The sequence below is a fragment of the Ambystoma mexicanum genome, chromosome 4q (genome assembly GCF_040938575.1).
Source record: "Ambystoma mexicanum isolate Mex_15411 chromosome 4q, UKY_AmexF1_1, whole genome shotgun sequence".
Classification (NCBI taxonomy): Eukaryota; Metazoa; Chordata; class Amphibia; order Caudata; family Ambystomatidae; genus Ambystoma; species Ambystoma mexicanum.
Window position 1 is genome coordinate 578,302,164 of NC_090928.1, and position 19,535 is coordinate 578,321,698.

Consider the following 19,535-nt stretch of genomic DNA (forward strand, 5'->3'; position numbering starts at 1 on the left):
TGGTCCTGGAGAACTGGGCCAGTCTTTGCTGCAGGTGGGTTACCTCCTGAGCTGTGTCCCTATTGGCCTGCTCCTTTCTTGCTAGAGCATCCTCCACCCTTCTGGTGTGCTCTACCAAGTTCTGGTTTTCTTTTTGGAGATCACCCAGCCCCTGGAGGCCCAGGTGATTTTCTTCAATTCCCTTTTTTAAGTGGCAGACTTCCTGGCCTAAAGTGTCTCTTTCCTGACTAAGAGCCTGCATCTGTGCCGCCAGGTCGTCCCTTTGCCTTTGGAAGGCACCGGCTTTCTGGCGCTCCTGATCAAACTCTGCCTTGGTATCCAGGTCTTTCAGAATCAGTTTATTGCTTTCTGCCTTTTCCCTATCTAGGTGGCCTTGCAGGGTGACTACCTGCTCAGCACATACCCTGTTGAAGTCCAGTTGTTGCTCCAGCTTTTTCTGGCTTTGCAGTAGGGAGTCCAAACCTTCTTGGTGTTCCTTCTGCAAGGCCAGAAATCTGGTATCCTGTTCTGACTTTTCCTTTTGCAGCACATCCATATCCTCCTTTATTTTAGTGATGTACTGTCTGGTCTCATTTTCTGACTCCTGGCTTCTGTGCAGCCTTTGCTCAGAAGAGTCCAGATCAGATTGGGCCTTCTCTAACGCCATCTGTTGCCTTTTTGCCAGATCATGGCCTTCAGCACATTTATTCTGTATGGCTCCCATATATAAATATAAATATGCCGCTATCCTAACAATTTTGTCGTGTTCATCTTTGGCCTTAGGAGCCATATATAGTTCACTCAGGGCCATATGTAATGGACCCTGATCTCTCCATAAGTCTGACCCTGTTTCAGTGGCCTGTCGCGTGATGGCCTGCAACCAGGCATCCTGGCCCTGCTCAGCCCATTCACCTCTCACAAATAGTTTATGTAAGAAGTGCTCTCTGGCTATTTTCATATCTACCAAGGTCGTCATTCTAGAGATTGGTCTCTGTCCTGACTTACAGAAGTTTGTATTTTATTCTTGCAAAACAGACCGTTTCCTTGGAGCGTTCCTTTAAGGAGTGCTTTACAGCGTAACACAGCGTGGTGATACGACCGGATATGTGTATCTGGTCAGCTGGCACGCTGTATTAATCTGCACAAATGGTAAATCTAACCCAAACGTCCGGCCCGAGCCCCCAATTTGTAAGAGGATTCAATTCAACACTACAGCCAAGTCAATGCCTAGTCTGGGATACTGAATGGAAACCCTTATTGATATATCTTTATGTCCAGTTCATGCGTTCTGGATGACTACCCCTATATAACACCCCTCTCTCAGAATCCCCCTGACCCCACTGAGCCAAGAAGTAGTTCTGTTTTGCAAGTTAAAAGGTTTATTTGATAATTTAAACAATAGATATATATATCACACTTTATAATAAATTAATAATTGAATATCACACTTAATCTGATATGATAAAGATTAACAACGGAGAATCTGGCACTAGCACACTTCTTGATAATCACTAAGGAGTTGACATGAAATGGATAAGATAGCAACAATACTTTTATGGTTTCAAATGGATGCAATGTGGAATGAAATGCAGTAAAGAAAATAACTTGATAGGATTTCAGCAAAACAATGTAATCACTTTCTTGGACAATTCACCCCCCCCTTTATGCAATGCAAGGAAATGGAAGGAAGGCACACAGTTCTCAGAAATGCAATCAAATGTGATTCAGTTCACCCAGCAACTTAGACTACAGAAGTTGAAAACACAGGCCCAAATGCTTTTAAATGTGCTGGAAATGAAGAAAAAAATATGCTAAAATGCTTTTAATTCCCTCTAGAGGTTCAGGGTGAGTGGTATCTAGTTAATATTAGTCCAGGCTCACTTTAGCAAGGATCTAGGGTGTAACTAGCAGGTTAAACGAATTTCTGGCAAATGGAAGGCAAGCAGCAGCAGATTTTTACACGTGAAGAAATTTGCAAATCGCGGTAAAATGTCAAATCGCGGCTAAATTTGCGAATGCGCCGAGCGCGATTACAGAGGAACTACAAGGACTATCCCTATCGTTTTGGGGTCCTAGGGAAGCCTAGGATCTCAGCTTCCAGGTGAAAGTTACTGCAAGTCTCTAGCACAAACGGTCACGGAGATATGAGCGATTAAATAAAGGTCGTTTTTCAGATTTGAAATTTTAAAGTTCAAAAAGACAAGTGCAGCTTGCAACTAGAAAATGACAAGTGACAGCTTTACAAATGACAGGTGACAGTTAGGAGGCAGTTCTACTTAGATTAAAATAGCTTGGATTATATTATTTTAACTAAGAGATTGGTTCTGCACAGTTTTCTAGGTACTCACACTATATTCTTGAGTTAAATGGGCCTCGCCACGGATCTGGTCAGGTTTTAGACTGGACTCCGGTCTCTGCACTTCACAGTGATCTGGGTCAGCTCTCTCTGGTTCTGCTAACAGTGGTCTGGATCAGCTCTCTCTCTGCTGGTCTGGTCTAGGTTTCTGGTTCTGGATATTTGATAGATTTGAAGTCTCTATGTCTGCTCTCTGAAGGTTGAGGGAGGTAAAGTATGGATTTTCCCGGCAGAGCTTCCAGCTGCAAATGGATTTGAAGGGCCCTATCTGTCCTGTCTGTCGGCTTTTATGTGTTTTCAAAATGGGTGTGTGTGCAGCATCACTATCCAGCCCCTCTCCACTTATCATTGGCCAAACTTTCATTTCTCCCCTGATTGGGGGAGCTAAGTTGTGTCAGAGTGATGTCATTTTACAGCCTGCAGAAAGTCCACTCCTCCTGTCAACTTGCACACAAATCTAGATTTGAACCAAATACATATTTGCAGAGGTACATATTGTTTTAAAATCATATGCACCCATCATGCATTACAGGAGGTATACCCTGTTCAAACTCTGCTCTTCCTGGGAGCTTGCATTCAGAAATGGCAATATTTTGCACTTTTTAACTGGTTTGCAATACCGGACATTACCCCAAATTTACACACATGTGCGCAAGGAGTATGGACATTAATTGATGAAGTGTCAGATTTTTCACATGCACACATTTTGAGTAATATCCTCTTTTCTGCTAAAACCCCCCTGAACATACCACCGGGTCCTAGCACGTCTTAAAACGTGGGCAGAAAAATCACAAGAATTATGGTGTCATTTAAATAATTTTCACAAGTCCGTACTATGAGTTATTCATCTTTTTAGAGTTATGTTCTGGCCCCAAGGGGGTGTGGTTTTCCTCCAGCACAAGGTTGAATTTCTGGTTTTTCCAGTTCTGCCAAGCCGGCTTGCTCTCACAGGCAGTGCCCCTCCCCTTTACTTCCAGGAGGAAGCTACATTTACGACATCTGCAATACACCATCTGCCTGGGTCAGGACAGGGCTTTGTTCAGAGCTCCTGTATTCTGTGGGGGCTCCCCTTAATTCAATTATCAGAGAGATGGCATATCCTTAGTGTGGCCAGCAAAAGGCAGATAGGCCTGGGAACACAGCTGTGACTCAAGTTTCACTCCTGATGGGGGGTAGTTGCCAGGCAGAATTCAGTTCCTTAAGCCAGGTTTCAGATAAAATGTCACTTTTTGTTACCCAGTTTAAATCAAGACAATGTTTACATATGCAGCTAAAATGCTGATTCTAAGTTTAAAACTATGACATTTAAACAATTGCAACCTATGTGACACTCAAAGTAGGTCACTCAGTCAATTTAAACACTTAGATTTTTTTACTGTCTTTCAGTCCACATTTACTTAAACTGCTGAAATCCACAGCTCAGCCAGTCTTGTTATAAACCTTCAAGTCACTTCAGGATATAACTTTACATTGGATCCACCTCTCAGTAAGTCTTTCTTTGGCTTGCCTTGGGTTCATTTATTCAGTTTTCTACAAAAAAGTAAAATCTGGTGTTTTAAAACACCGGCTTTCTGATAGTGGTGAGTACTGGTACTGCACCCCTTTTTGGGATTTAAGAAAATGAATTCCCAACAGTTATGGGTTTGCTTTTGGCAATCAGCATTGCCACTCCCAATGGTTTCAGACTACTGGGTGGGTAGTCCAATGGTGGTTTTAGGCAGTGTCCTTCTGTGCCCATAACATCGGCAAAAATGAGTGGCAGCCTATTCTTCATGCATTTCCCTGTGCATTTTCTGGGAAGCTCTGGCCATCATGATGTTTTCATGTCAGTACTGCACAGTTTTGAGGTAGGGCTCGGATGCATGGGTAAATACATCCCACATTACAAAGGGGTATGAGCAGAACTACTGCGATGAGATCTTTTTCAGGAGTGACTCTCTGGGAAGCTCTTTCTAAATACAGACTAACCGACAAAAAAAATTGGGGGAAGCTGTTCAAGGTGTTTTATTTTTATAGGGAGGAGATCCAGAAAGTCAGCGATGAGCCGCACAGGGTTTACAGAATAGAAAGTCATAACTAGTAAAGGACGATGGTCTAGGAAACCATATCTACTGAAATGACTGGGGTGGCGTGTGAAATTCAACAGTTTGGTGGATGGACGCTCTCTTGAGACCTTGGATGTATAGCGAGAAAGTCATAGAGCCTATGTCTTTTACATTATGCTTCCCAGCAACACCTCTGTAGATGCATTCCCAGAGAACAAAATATCCAACTTCACTGTGGAGATGGCCAATCCAGTATATTTGGGAGGACAGTGGAGTGTGGCATTCTCAGAAGCCAATATGTCTGTTCGCTCGATAAGTTAGGCAGTGGGGACACCAGGTTTATCATAAAATTAACAAAACTTGCAAGAATTTCACCTGACGGTTCACTGAGGGGTACCACCCAAATATACAGGATCTTGTTGGAGTCATCAATAAAAGCATATCTATCATACCAGAGTATGGGGACATGGTGTTACATCTAGACCATCACCAGAGGAATGTTTTCGTCTGTATCTGTCCGATTTTCAACAACGAGGAGACTGCCTAACCTACTTGGGACCATGCAACATGTTGGAAGTAGAGAACCGCTGGACATTAGCCGAGCTGATATTAACATGGAATGGGGGTTTACAATTTACTGATTTACAGCAATGTAGCACTGTATAGAAGAGTGGGGGATAGCTAGGCACCATTACAGAGAACTGTGGAGATCAAGGGTAACTAACATGACATTGTGAACATTCAATAAAGCAAACACGATTAAGTCTCCGTGTGTAAAAACCATTTCAACACCATCGACATTCACATAAGATACGATCAACAGCAGTTTGTATCATTTAAATACAGAACAATCTGGCTGCGGTTGCACTTCCATCCACTGCGGCTCAAACAGTAATACAACTGCTACAAGGGCTGGGGTGAACTATAGGGAACCAGGGCCTATATGGAATTTCACAAGACCCTGGCTGACTTTGGCATTCAGCCATTCTTTGGCAGGTGCCCCGTAATGTATGGAATTGCCCTTCCTATGCCATAGCTTTGAATTAGCTAAACCAAATTTGAAAACATCTGCCAGCAGTATTGAAAAAGACATCATGGGGAGTGTGCCTACAACTGTTGCCAATCTTCTTGTCAAACAGAAAAAGGAGGGGTAGAATGGATCAGGCTTCATTTTTAGACCTCTTGGTAATGTTAAGAGAAAGAGGTCTGCATCACATCTATGCGGCCCTCCCAAACCCATCTAGAGAAGAAGCTCAAGGGCCCGATGCAGACATCAAACTAAGACGTCTGTTATCCATAAAGCAAACATAAATAACAATGTCCTTCTTAGATGGTTATTCCAGGGAGTGATTGAAATCGGAGCTTGATCTCTTCTGCGTACCGCCAACCCAATCCAGCATGAACAGTTTTCTTTATTGTAGTGTCACTTCTGGCAGCACTATCGATGGGAATAGTAAGAGTGTGAATGGTGCAGTATGAGTCAGAGTGAAAGAAATGTTGGTTCAAAAAGAGTAGTCTGGGGTAAAATATAGTGGAACCATGCTGTTGTTATTACATACATGGTAAATTAATGGTTTTGAAGACTGCTTTATCACCACAACAGTTACTTATTGAACAACCCAGTGCTGAGGTGCACAGGTCTCACTCTCCTATTCGAAACCAAACACTTGAAGAAGGACGTGCACCTTCATAAAAGATCCCCATCACCAGCAGCAGAGTAATCGGTTTAAAGTCCTATACGGAGCGCAGTGATCCACCCATTCTACCGCACTGCAATTACTTGCTAATCGTGCACTCTGATTTGATTATTGGGGCATGCAGCATGGCCGAACCCCAAGTTTGAATGGGCAGAAATATTTTGCTTGCGGCTGCAGCCTGAAGTGCTGTACTGAATGACAACAAACCTGCGCGAGGAGCATCAGCAAGGACCTGAAAGCACGGTTTCGCAAATCTGTTTTGTGTTTTATTATTCCAAAGTGTCCAAATGTAAGCAAAACAAATAGTGATATAAGTTTGGTGCATGGACAACGGTTCTTGCCCTCGGCAAGGATGAATGCCTACTCTGAGTTACTTATTGGGGCCTGCAGCATGGCTGAAGCTCTAGGTTGAAATAGGGGGAAAGTCTGATTGTGGCTGCAGTCTGGAGTGCTGCAAGGGATTGCAGCAAACCTGCACAAGGAGCTCCAGCAAGGACCTAAAAGGATGCTTTTGCAGATCTGTCCTGTGTTTTATATTTTGAAAAGTGTGGAAACGCAAGTACAAATAATCGTGATATAACTTTTCTGCCGTGGGCAGAGGGCCTGGCCTTCGGCAAGGACAAATGTCTGCTCTGATTTGCCTATTGGGGTATACTCTGCTGATAACGACTCTCATTACTATGCGTTGATAAATATAGATTTGTTAAAGGAGGTTTTTAGTGATCTCAAATCTGTTAAAAGAGGAATTAATAACTTCTATACAGTAATGTAACATTTTCACTTCTAAAACCTATTCAATTGTCAGAAAATGTTCTGTTAAAAGGACATTACGGTTAAGATGTCGTTTTTTTAAGTGATTCGTGGTTATGTGTGAATGGTTTGAAGCAGGTAATGAGGGAGTGTTACAAACATAACCATAAAAAGAGTAGAAGGGCTGCTTTGTGTGATGGTGTGCATGTGCAATCCAGGTTTTCTAATAAGGCATGGGCTAGACGGAGGAATGCAGAGAATGTGGGTAGTTATAAACGGCAATGGATTATAGTGGTTATTGTATCCTAGACAGAAGAATTTCAGACCGAAATTTGTTTGTGCCTTCTTTTTCTGTAGTATATAATTGTCTATTATACCCATTAGCATAGTAGAAAATGCTAATGGGAATGTTGAAGAATCGTATAGAATCATACTACTTTATGGTAAAATGTAAAGTAAATGTAGTCTATAAGCTTTTTTTTTAGTTTTTTAGTTCTATTCTCCAATTGTGAAAGGTGGTTCATAAATGAACGTTTTTAAATGTTTTGTTTATATTTATTTGCAGGAGAGGCCAGAAAGTAATGTGGGAAGCGGCACCAACCACACATATATGGAGGGACAGGTGGACAGGGGAAGATGTTTCGCGCATGCTCAATCTAAGGTAGAGGGCAGTGTTTCTCATGCTCCTTGATTACAGCTTCAAAAACACTTTGAAATTGCTCTGCTCTGCAGAGTGGTGTGTTGCATTTTATACGGAGTACTGTTATTTTTGAAAGATATGAATCAACAGCCTCTTATCGCTTTCAAGGTAGCTGGTGTGATTTTGCGTCCCACAGAAGTAGGCTGTGCGGTTACAGCATTGGTTGAGGAAGATGAGGTAGAGGAAGACGGCCTATTACTTCCTAAGAAAGCCTTTCTGAGAGCATTGCAGTGGTTGGATTTGGTGGGGCGCCGCATGGAGGTGGTCCCGTAGGAGTACTGTCCAGGTTGTCCGTGACAGAGTACACTCTGTGCATTTCACTTCGGAAGCTTTGGCCTCATGTACATTTCCAACAGTGGTAAAGAGCTGCTACACCCATGATTCTCTCTGGCACTTCTTCCACCTCATCTTCCTGGTCTTCTTGATTGACTTTTGAAGTATTGCGCTTCTTTCGTTTTGCAGGTCTTCCAGCTGGCGGTGGTGGCTGGCGGTGGTGGTGGCTCTTGGGAATAGGGATGGCAATAGCTCATGCCATTTTTAAGATGAATAGCAGTTTTCCTAATATTCTTTCAAGTATGTGCTGTGTGCTAATTGTAAATGGATCAGGAGTAAGAATAGGTGTAGGAGCTGTGCAAGGGAACATTTTGATGTTCAAAGTTCCATCTATATCAGCGGAAAATGCAGTTTTCGAACTGTTTGCGAAGCATAGACCTATTCGCGAAGCGCAGACGCATTCTCGGACACGTCATCGTGACGTGCGCGAGCATGACATGACACTGTCTGAAAAGTCTGCAATGTCAGAAGGTTGCGAACGTCGGCGAGCACAAGAACAGTGGAGAAAGTGGCAAAAACTGTAGAGAAGTGTTAAAAATTGGAGAAATATTTTGCTATATTGCGGTAAGTATGATATTAGTAAATTGTAACACATTAGGGGGCACTGGTAAAAACCAATGAAATTCAATTAAAACACTTTGTTAAAGTGACGTTATGGTTACAAGTAAAACCTGATATTTGCCAGTTGTGGTAAGCCAAGCAACCATAACTCGCGCCACCACCGTGCACTGCTAAAACCAACACCCAGTACGTGAAAGATGACATCACAAATGTCATAGAAAAAATAAATATATATATATATATATATATATTACACAGCCACGTGGTTAAGTTGCTGTTTCCATAGGAAGAGCACTTTTTTGGCGGCTTATAACTTGGCTCCCCCTGGACGAATCCTCACCAAACTTTGCAAAAAAAGTATATGGCCCACTCTGAATGTTTTTGCAAAGTTTGGTGAGGATTCGTCCAGGGGGGGAAAAGTTATAGGGGGGGTCCCAAAACTTTTTTTTCCCATAGACTGAATGGGAAAAAACTTTGCGCACGGCTACAGCCCGAACCGCAGGACGGATTTACACCAAATTTGCGGCAGGAGCGGCGGCCTGGTCCTGAAAGCGTGCTTTTGCAAATTTGGTGTGAATCCGTCCAGTAGTTTTTAAAAAAATGACCAAAATGTAAGGCAAAAAAATTAGTGATATCTGTGTTCGCTTCGTGGACGGACTTCCCTGTTCGCTCCGCGGACAGCACCCCGATCGGCCCATGGCCTTGCGTCGTGTTCGCTGATTGGACGGCGAGGGGCGTGGAGCGCGTCAGATTTTCTGTGGCGCCCGCCATCTTGTATTCGCCGTCGTCGGCGTACAGCGCGGTGAAACGTGGATAAAAAATTGTATTTAGTGCCGTGTATTGGTGTGTAAGAGTGTTTGGGGAGGGTGGGGGAGTATGAGATAGGTTCAATGTTTTTTTTTTATGTGCTAGACATTTTTGTTGCGTTCGATTTGTCCGCGGAGAACACGGCTGTTCTGACATTTTGTAAATAAACTAAATGGTGGGGTGTTTAGAGGACAGAGTATGTGTCATGTTTGTTCGCAAGGAAGGTAAAAATTAGCTATGAACACTCGCGGTGTACTTGTTCGTAAATACACAAATTGGGGGTGTCCTCAGGACGCTGTCCGTATTGTAATCTGTCTAGTTGAATGTGTTCTAAGAACACTCGCGGTGTCCCGAAATGGTTGCAATTACACAAAATGGGGGTGTTCTGAGAACGTTGTTGGTATTGTTCGTTGTCAGGGTGAAAGTGTTTTAAGACCACTCCTTTCGTCCGCTAATAGTACAGTTTCCTATGGGCGTCAACCGACTTTTTGTCCACTAAAGAAACGATAAATCCGGCTGGTGTGCGCCGACATTATGTGATAATCCTATGACTGGCGCTATTGACCTGGCTGACTTGCTCTAAGCCTGATATTATCAAAGCATTCATATTCCCCGCCTCTCTCCGTGACGTTACAGGGTGCGTCATCAAACGCGCCCAGTTCCCTGCAGTCCTAAGTGACTTTACACAGAACCCGGAAGACAACACATATTATGTCACAACACAGCGCGCCACAATTCGGAATATGAAACGGTGATTTAAAAGCAAACAGCAAGATTGTACATTTTGTAAAGTACATTTATTTGACATCAAATGTTTAGAGAATATTCAGCAATTTGGATTTGTCTTTGTTGTCGATCAGCAAAAGTTCATGTTGAGGCACGCGATGTTCCTTTGCGGTACAGAGGGTGTTAGATCAGCTTACAACTCAGTGCGCCACAATTCGGAATATGAAACTGTGGTTTAAAAGTAAACAGCAGGATTGTACATTTGGTAAAGTACATTTATTTCACATGAAATTTTTATTGAATATTCAGCGATTTGCTATTGTCTCTGCTGCCGATCAGCAAAAGTTTATTTGGAGCCACGCGTTGTTCCTTTGCGGTAGATAGGCTGTTGGTTTATGATAAAAGCAGTAAATGGTCGCTCTGATAATCGGAAGGTTGCTCCAACAACGGGCCATTAGACCACCCTATTGGTGGGTATGTTGTTTGTAGCCGCTAGTACTGCGTAAGGGCATATTGGTCCTTGGCGATTGTCCCATAAAATGGTGAGGGTCATGAAGTTGCATATTTGGACCTGCACCTGGCAGTTGAAGACGCCATCCGCTGGAGTCTGTAAATCGTGACATAGGCAAAATGGGGCCACATACCTGTTTTAAAAAAACATAAATTAGTCTCACCAGCCGATCTTCATTAAAAATCATAATTTTATTTATTAGGGCGTGAAACTATTTGCTATCGAAGATAGTGCAACGGAGTATGTTAATAATAAAATATTATTTTCCCATTCATATAGCGCTAAGAACCGTGAGCTATCTAAGCGGTGCTTATTATTCACCACGGTGTGTGGTGCTCATTTATCGACCACGGAAGGATGAAAGGCTGAGTTTGGCCTTGCCGGGATTCGAACTTGCGTTAGCAAGCTGTGCACGGATGTCAAAGCGAGCGTTGTACTTGCTGTGCCACTTGACAGGCTACAGTGAAGTGGCACAGCGAGTAGAGCGCTTGACCGCCTATAGACCGGTTAAATTATTTCTATTAACCCACCTTGTGTCGTCTGCCTTTTTCAGAGCCCTCTAAACGACAGGGGATCAATTCGGCGGTGATAGTGCGCGGTAGAAAACATTATGCCACTTTCAACGAACACGTTCAACTTGAGCGGTCTTTAATGCTACGCTATTGTAATTATATTTGGTATAAAATAATCTAAAGGGTTACTTACAGTACAATTGCAATTTCCATTGTCTACGAGTGGTGCAGTCCCAAAATACGACTCCGCATGTGCAAACGATCTTTCGCATAGTGATATAATATATAAAAGTGGTTTCATTTCAGAAATTTCATCTTTATCTTCTCTTACGTTTTAGCAACACTCCTTCAAGAGAAGTCTTTCATCACAATCTCTGTCAAGGTCAAAACACAATACAACCTTATAGTCCGCTTCGTGAGCCTCTCCGGGGCCCGAGAAAAAAATGGAAGCAGCTGACCTTCACTGTGAACGAGCATAAATTCTTACTTTGCAACATTCTGTGTAAAGCCATCTGTAGAAGTTGGTTTTTGCACGCCATGTTTGTATATTGTTTGCGTGATAATAAAAAAGTTTGTTTAAGGGACGTTATGGTTCTAAGTACAGCCGAAAGACCCCTGAAAATCGCAAGTTATGGTAAGCTATGAAAAATAACTCGCGCCACCACCGTGCACTGCTAAGACTAACACCCAAGACATCAAAGATGACATCGCAAATGTCATTGATGAAATCACTGATGACATCACATGTGTATGTACTTTTCATGGAATTTGTGTACTAGGGATTTTTATTATAATGTTGCGAAAAAAGTGTCAAGGATATTGCAATAAATATCATACCGTTATTAGTGCTTTGAACGATGCATTGATATACATAGCATTGTATTATGGGATTCTATCTAGTATACTGAGCTACTAATGGAGAAACATAACATTGTGTGTAGAGTACAAGATGAAAGTATAATATTTGTAATGTTAATATGTTGAATAATGAAATGATGATTGTCCTGAAATGTTCGAAAATTCACAAAATGGGGGTGTTCTGAGGACGTTATTCGTGTTGTGTGATTGCTTAGCTGTATGCAATGAGGGAATGGCACAGAGAGTAAAGTGGACGCCGTCCGCGGACACCGCGGCTGTTCGTGGACAGGGCGTGCTACATCTGGGTTTTTCCAGGAAATCCAACATGGAAAGAAGACTGTACGGATCAGCCAATCAGATGTCGAGGTTGTGGATTTGTGTTGAAAGAGACTGTGTGTGGTGAAGATGGCAGAAGTAGAGAAAGTCAGGGTGTTGGTGCTTGGAGATATGTTTGTGTATGGTTTACAACAGTACGCTCAATGCAGGCATGTTGCAAAGAACTTTGATGTGAAAGGAGTGGAGGTGGTGTGGACCACTGTGCCTGATTGCAATGTACAGGGAATTGTACAAGTTTGTGAGGATATGGCCACGATGAACAGTCCGCATGTGGTAGTTTTGCACTATGGTGCTTTCCATTTGGGCAACGTCGGTGCCCCTACTTTGTTGGCTGATTTCGAACGCTTGGTTCAAGCCGTAATGAAGATCCTTCCAAATGCGAAAGTAATTTTTTCTGGATTACTACCTTGGGCAATATGGGACAATAGTTCAGTTTTTTTGTCCTCAGCAAAACATTGCTAGGTGTGTCATCAACCGAGGCATGTGTGCCTTCATGCTTAGAGCTGGTATGTTCTTTTGTAATAATGAGAATGTTGATGCCAGTAATGCTGTTAATTTTAAAGAAGATGGCATTTCTTTATCTTTTACGGGAAATGCCTTTCTATTTTGGAATGTAAGGGTTGCTTTGGAGAAGGTTATGTGAAGATTTTAGGAGTAAAGTAAGAAAAAAAAACAAGAAAAAAAATACAAAATAACAGGTGTCTGTCAAGCATCTGTAAAAAAAAACAAAAAAAAACGGCTCTTTTCAGAGCCAACTTCAAAGGGGAAATGGGGCACACTATTTAAATTTACATTCACCACGCTCAGATTTTCGATATGTTCGCGGACATGGCGGTAGTCCGTGGACATGAAAATCACTACGAGGGGGTTAGTATGTTCTATGTTACATGTATATGAAGTCAGGGATATTATGGTTAAGTTGTGCTACTAAAAACCTATGAAATTCAGTGAAAAAACTTTGTTAAAGGGACGTTATGGTTCAAAGTAAAACCGAAAAACCCCTGAAATTCGTCAGTTATGGTAACATAAGCAACCATAACTCGCGCCACCGTGCACTGCTAACACTAACACCCAGGACATCAAAGATGACATCACAAATGTCATTGATGACATCACTGATGAAATCACATGTGCATTTACTTTTCATAAAAACTCTGTACAAGGGATTTTTATAATGCTGACCAAAAACGGACAAGGATCATTGGGATAAATATCATGAGCTAATTAGTGCATTAAGCAATGCATTTATATAAATGGCATTCTATTATGAAGTTCTATCCAGTATACTAAGCTACTCATGCAGAAACATAGGCAGTGTGTGCAGCATACATGATGAAGGTGCCATATTCATAATCTTGCCATGTTGAATACTGAAATGATAACTGCTTTCTTACTAGAGTTTTGCGTACTGTGAAACATGTAATAAGTAGATGATAAAACCCACTTAATACATAATTATTATAGACAAAACACAAAGAGACAACACATACAAATATGAGTATATACAGGGACAGTGAAGTAAACAAAAAAGCAGAAGTAGTAGCAGAAAGAGTTCATAACCTGATTGTCTTTATACAGAGAAACTATTGCTCTGTTTCAAAGCTGCTACTTACCATATGTATGTGTATCACATGATGTGAAAGCACCCAAAGGAAAGGAGAGTAAGTATAATGTATACAAATATGAGCATATACAGGGAAGGTAGAGTAATAAAAATAAAACTATGAGAAAGTGCTGATAACCCTAATGATTATCTTCATGCACAGAAAGGATTGCTCTCTTTGAAGCCTGTGTCTTCCGCTATGGATATGTTTCATATGATGTGACTTGACCCTAAGTCTACAAATATAGTACCTTTTCAATTTTTACTTCCTGACTGTTACTGAAGAAAACTATGTGGCTTCGATATGTCAGTAAAGGATAAAAAGGGAGACCCAGCCATGTGATGTCATCAGTGATGTCATCAATGACATTTGTGATGTCATCTTTGATGTCCTGGGTGTTAGTGTTAGCAGTGCACGGTGGCGCGAGTTATGGTTGCTTATGTTACCATAACTGCCGAATTTCAGGGGTTTTTCGGTTTTACTTTGAACCATAACGTCCCTTTAACAAAGTTTTTTCACTATATATATATATATATATATATATATATATATATATATATATATATATATATATATATATATATATATATATATATATATATATATATATATATATATATATATATATATATTCAATCTCTTGTTAGATGCAGATCTTGTTGAATCTGGAAATGGAAATCTTGGACAGTTTTACAGTAGTTGTTGATGCAGATGCCTTTGATTAACAGTAGATATGTATTCTCAGAGTTCAAGTGAAGTGTTGAACGGAGATGACTCGGTTAGCTGTAGAGGGTTTGGATGCGATTGGTGGATGGATGTGTGACTCTTTGAAAGCAGCCAATAAAAGAGTGTTCATAACTTGAAAGTGAAAGGGTAGAATGGCTGCCCCTGTATTGCTGGGTCCAAGGACACAGCGGAAGTCCGTGGATGGCACGTGCCAAATCCAAGTCTTTTAAGGATGCCTGGCTTCGACAGAGCACGGTGGGGATCAGCCAATCGGGTGTACAAGGAGAGAGGGTAGCAGGAGGTTTGATAATTTTAAAATTCTTTTAAAAGCCACCATTGTTTAACGCAAAACAATTTAAATGATTTCAATTCCCCCCCACGTCTGGAATTTTTTTAGATGTCTGCGGACTACCGTACTGCCCGCAGACTATGGAGGCTGCACAGGGACTTGTAACTTTTTTTTCTCACTTTTCTATTTTTTTTAACTGTGAAGGATAGCTCCTAAAGGACATTTTTTTTTTTTGTTTTTATTTGGTTTTTTAATTTATTTGCCTTTTTTTTGCAGGAGAGGCAAGATTGGGGAGGGAAGGGAGAGTAGGGTTACCAACCACAGACGAAGGAGCAGGACGACAGAGGAAGATGTTGGGCGGGCCTTAAATTTAAGGTGGGGGCAGTGCTTCTTGTGTTCTGTGAGTCCAGCCTCGAGAGCACTCCGAAAATGCTCCCACTTACAGACCGGTGCTTCACAGTACAAACCTAGCACTGTGACCCTCGAAAGGTAAGGGTCAACAGCATTCTTTTTGGCCTGTGAAGCTGTCGCTGGGATCCTCTGCCCCAAAGGAGTATCTTTTGTGGTAACAGGAGCAGTTGAATATGATTGGGTGGAGAATGTAAACCTACTCTTACCTGAGAAAGGAATCTCCTCCCTCAGAGCTGTCAGGTGGTTAGGTTTGGTGTGGTGCCTCATGGAAGTTGTCCCATGGAATACAAGCCAGGTTTCCCATGACAGAGTACAAGTGCATGAGCCTTCAGGACATTTCCAACGATCATAAAAAAAATTGCCACACCCAGGACACACTCTGAGCACTGGAGATGGGGACTTCCTCTTCTTCCTATTGATCGTCATCTGTATCTCTGCGCCCGTTCCCCTGTCCAGGCCCTGCACATGGTGGAGGCGGTTGGGGAGCAGAAGTGCTCATAGCAGATGCCATGATGCTGTCCTTTAAAGTTCTCCAAAGCAGGTGCTGCAAGATGCTCTCTCCTTGGTAGTCCGATTGAGAATGAGGAAAAGTAATGGGTGGATCCCTTCAGAGGAGCCATCTGCGGACAGTTGTGCTTTCCGTGGACTACTGAGTCGCAAACAGGCCTTGAAAGGTTGTACAAAGTTGCCAGATCAACTTAGAATTGTCTGGTAGCTGTGGAAGTGTACTGTTTCAGCTTGAAACACCCTACATTGGCCGAAAATACGCTTTTAAACTGTCCGAGGTTGCAGACACTCTTCACGGACATGCCATCACACTGCACGTGTGTGGTCATGTGACATCCGCAGTCTTGGTATGCTGGGTGTCCGTAGAACAAGCGCAGTGTCCACGGACTAATTTAAAAGTGTCATGTGAAACTGGACTTGTCTGGGCATTGTGCCTGACTGGGGGCATGTCCATTTTGAGTGCATACACCCCAGACAGTCTTGCTGTCCGCAGGCTCATAAGTGGTGCTAAGTGGGTGTTTGCAGGTGTTACTTTCCTGGCTAACTTGCGTGAGACTGCTACTACGGTGTTATTACACCTTTAAGCCGAGAGGAGAGGGGAATACAGCGTGTGACGTGCTGATGGCTGCATGCAACGAGCTGCCCGCCCCCCAATCCACTTAAAAGCACCTTCCTCCACAGAGCAAAGTGGTGCTAAGCGAGTGTTTGCGGGTGCTCGTGAGGGTGAGAGAGTACCCCCTGCTATCTGCAATGTGTCCGTTGAGCGGAAGATGTCTTTGGAGCCAAACAATCAAGCAAGCGCCCAAAAACGACTTCAGGTGAGACTGTACGCAGCGCCTGCAGTGCCCTCCCTGGCGGGGCCATGTACAATACCATTTTTGCCCTTGTCTACCCCCAGGATCTCAAACTGTATTCTTAGTCCAGCAAAATCTTTGACTCTAATTCAATGCCTCGGGACCCCGACTGCGCCCGTGGTCCGTGGCACGGGCTTCTCAGACACAGGAACTGATACTTAAGTACCCTTGAAACCAGTGAATATTCTGGCTAATGTAAGTAAGCCTTTGCCGTCAGATGGGGTGGAGGCTACAGTGAACTTGATTGATGGGGGGAACTTGGAGAGGGGCACGATCTGGGCGTTAAACAACGCATCCGATTCAGGGGAGAGCTGGCGCCGGGGTGTAGGGGGGGGAAGAGTATGTTAAGCCCCCTGCAGAGAAATACCCAGCCGAATGGAAACTCATTGACCCTGGAGGGGGTCACAGAGTTGTACGAAGAAGTCTTTCAAGAAAAAGAAGTCCAACAGTACTATTTTGCCTGTGCCGGAGCGCATTCTTTCCTTGAGTGAGACTACGGAAGTGGAGGACGCATTAATGCTCAGTTCAGTCGAACATGGGCAAAGATCCTTGAACTCAATTCCTATTGTGGATGTATGATAGCCCCAAAACTCTGACTTGGCGGCAATGTTGGCAGTGGACTTGTCGCTCCTGATGGAGAAGATAAATACACAAAGGCAATCGAGTCTCTCAGTGATAAAAGACAGGCTTGATGCCCTGAGAGATGAGCACAGTCCACCCAGGAATTGTTGATCCCCAAAACAGGTGGTTCTCGGTTTGGGGCTGGGGAGAATCACCTTGGAGAGGAGACCACGGTGGCCAGGTGCCTCGGAGCACAATGGCAAATCGTAGTAGTGCATTTACAAAGTGCCCGACCCCTTTGGAAACGTCAGTGGTGGGCGAAAGTGGAGAAGGGGGTGAACATTTTGAAGTCTCCATAGCTCGAAGGCACTGTTTATCATCTACAGACTCCAGCTTGTTGAACAATTACAGTGAAGAAGGATGTGGGCCTCGTCATACTATCAAAGATGACATAGCTATTATCCAAAATACATTGATGGCCTCACTGGCTAGATCATTGTCTCCCTTCTGTAAGTTGTACAAATCAATTCCACTATTCAAGAGCAAGTGAGCGTAACGTGTACGCTGCAGAGAAATCTGACAAATCTAGACAATTTTATAAAAAGTTCGAACAAAGTCTTGATACTGAGGCAGAAACCTCTAACCAGTGGCTGCTAAGGCTCTGCGACTTGGCCAGGAGGGAGACGACTGGCAAACGACATTGATGGAGGCCATCATAGAAGATGAAAAATGGGTGAGAGCCCATTGGAAGTCGGCCCAGCACCCAGTCCAGGATATTAATGCTTCCCCTCTGGCCAGGCAATCGGCTGAGGATAGGCATGCCCCAAATGCGATCAAGTAGCGAGGAAATGCTATGGTTGACCTGACAAAAATGCCCAACCATGAGCCGACTAAGGCAAATACTTTTGCAATATTTAAGCCTGCTGCTCCAGCGGACGGGGGTGTTCCTGGTCAGAAAAGAAAGAGTAAAGTTTCACAAGAGAGAAGAAACAAAAATGTAAAACAAACAACGAAAAGAAAAATGAACGGCTCAAGAGCATTTCTATGCAATATCCAAGTGCCGCCACAAAAGGAACTGACCCATCCAATTAAAAGACCCCGTATTGGATTAGTGATGCCGAAAGACGTGTCCCCTTCAGGGGATAATGACGTAAACAGGCTGGAACAAAGCCTACAATCCAAGACAGGTGAAACTACCTTCCAGTCAGATACTTGTCTCAGTGATCTCTTGAGTGATTTAGACTGGAAGGAAATTGAGAAACAAGCCTTGATACCACAAGAGTCTGGATCTAAAAGTGTCCCTGGTGCAAACCCTATTGGGAGACCCTTGCAGCAACAGTTGGTCTCAACTTTCCAAACTTTGGAGGCAAAATGACGGGCAGCTGATTTAAAAGGACGACCTACAATCATTGACCCTAAGGCCAAGGAAGAAGGGAGGCAACAACCTTGTAACAATGATTGATCAGAGGAATGCTGTACAAGCCAATTCTCAAATCTCCCCAAGAAGATCTGAGGCTCTACTTCTCAACAGGGTAAATGCGATCAAGCGGAGTGCCGAGGAGACCTGGTAATACTCCACTTAGAATCTCAATTTTATTAAAGATGCACTGTTGGAACACAGTAAAAAGGCTGCTACCTTCGGACCTGAGCAACTATTGTGAGGAACGATTCCAGAATAAACCGGCTAAGAAACGGGTCTCACAACCTGTTTCTAAAATAACCACGAAAGGGACCCAAGACCAGAATGATGTGGTCTTGCCATTGCCATCTAGTGGAGAGAAGTTTAATGAAATGTGGCCTTTGGGGAAATTCACGATTAAGAACTGTGGATTTAAAAGCCCCCACATGGCCAGCAATGCTCGACCAGACCATATCCAAGCAAATCGATTGGATTGGAGTTGGCTAGCCGGTGCGCTGGCCCTTCCATCCAAAAAATAGACTGATGAGGAAGACTTGGCAGAACATTTTAGTGGGATCATGGAACACCAGGGGCTTTCAATTTTCGTTCACTGAGGAAGGGATGGTTCTTGGTGGATACATTTTTTGCCTCCAGGGGATATGCCTGCTTGTGATGGTTATGAGGCTTTCTTAAACCCTGCTCTGAAGGGAACTTTGGGTCGATTCTTCTCTGGTCTTCTTACACTAAGGTAGAATGGGGCTTTGTAATTCGCCATCATCTTACGCCTAATACATATGTCCAAATTCTGTCAATAGATGGGCTCCATTCAGAGGGGACAGCCAACCTCCTTCTGATAAATGCCTACCGGAGCGTCAACCAAGGTTTGTGCGAGTGAACCTTGGAGGCGGAGCCCAGCAGTAGCAGTGAGCAGCAACAACGCTACTTAAACCCACTTCCAGCGCGGAGCGCGCGCGGAGAAGTGGGAGGACAAGTGGTCCTTGGTGGTTCTCTCG

General features: G+C 43.2%; 1 protein-coding gene across 1 annotated transcript in view; it reads left to right on the forward strand.

Moving 5' to 3' along the window:
• Window positions 1-19,535, forward strand: part of LOC138467267 (protein phosphatase 1 regulatory subunit 14C-like) — a 677,926-nt gene that overhangs the window by 415,653 nt on the left and 242,738 nt on the right. Inside the window, exon 3 of the mRNA XM_069607278.1 lies at window positions 7,393-7,488. Within this exon, the coding sequence (XP_069463379.1) occupies window positions 7,393-7,488 (96 nt within the window). The remainder of the gene's footprint in view (window positions 1-7,392; window positions 7,489-19,535) is intronic.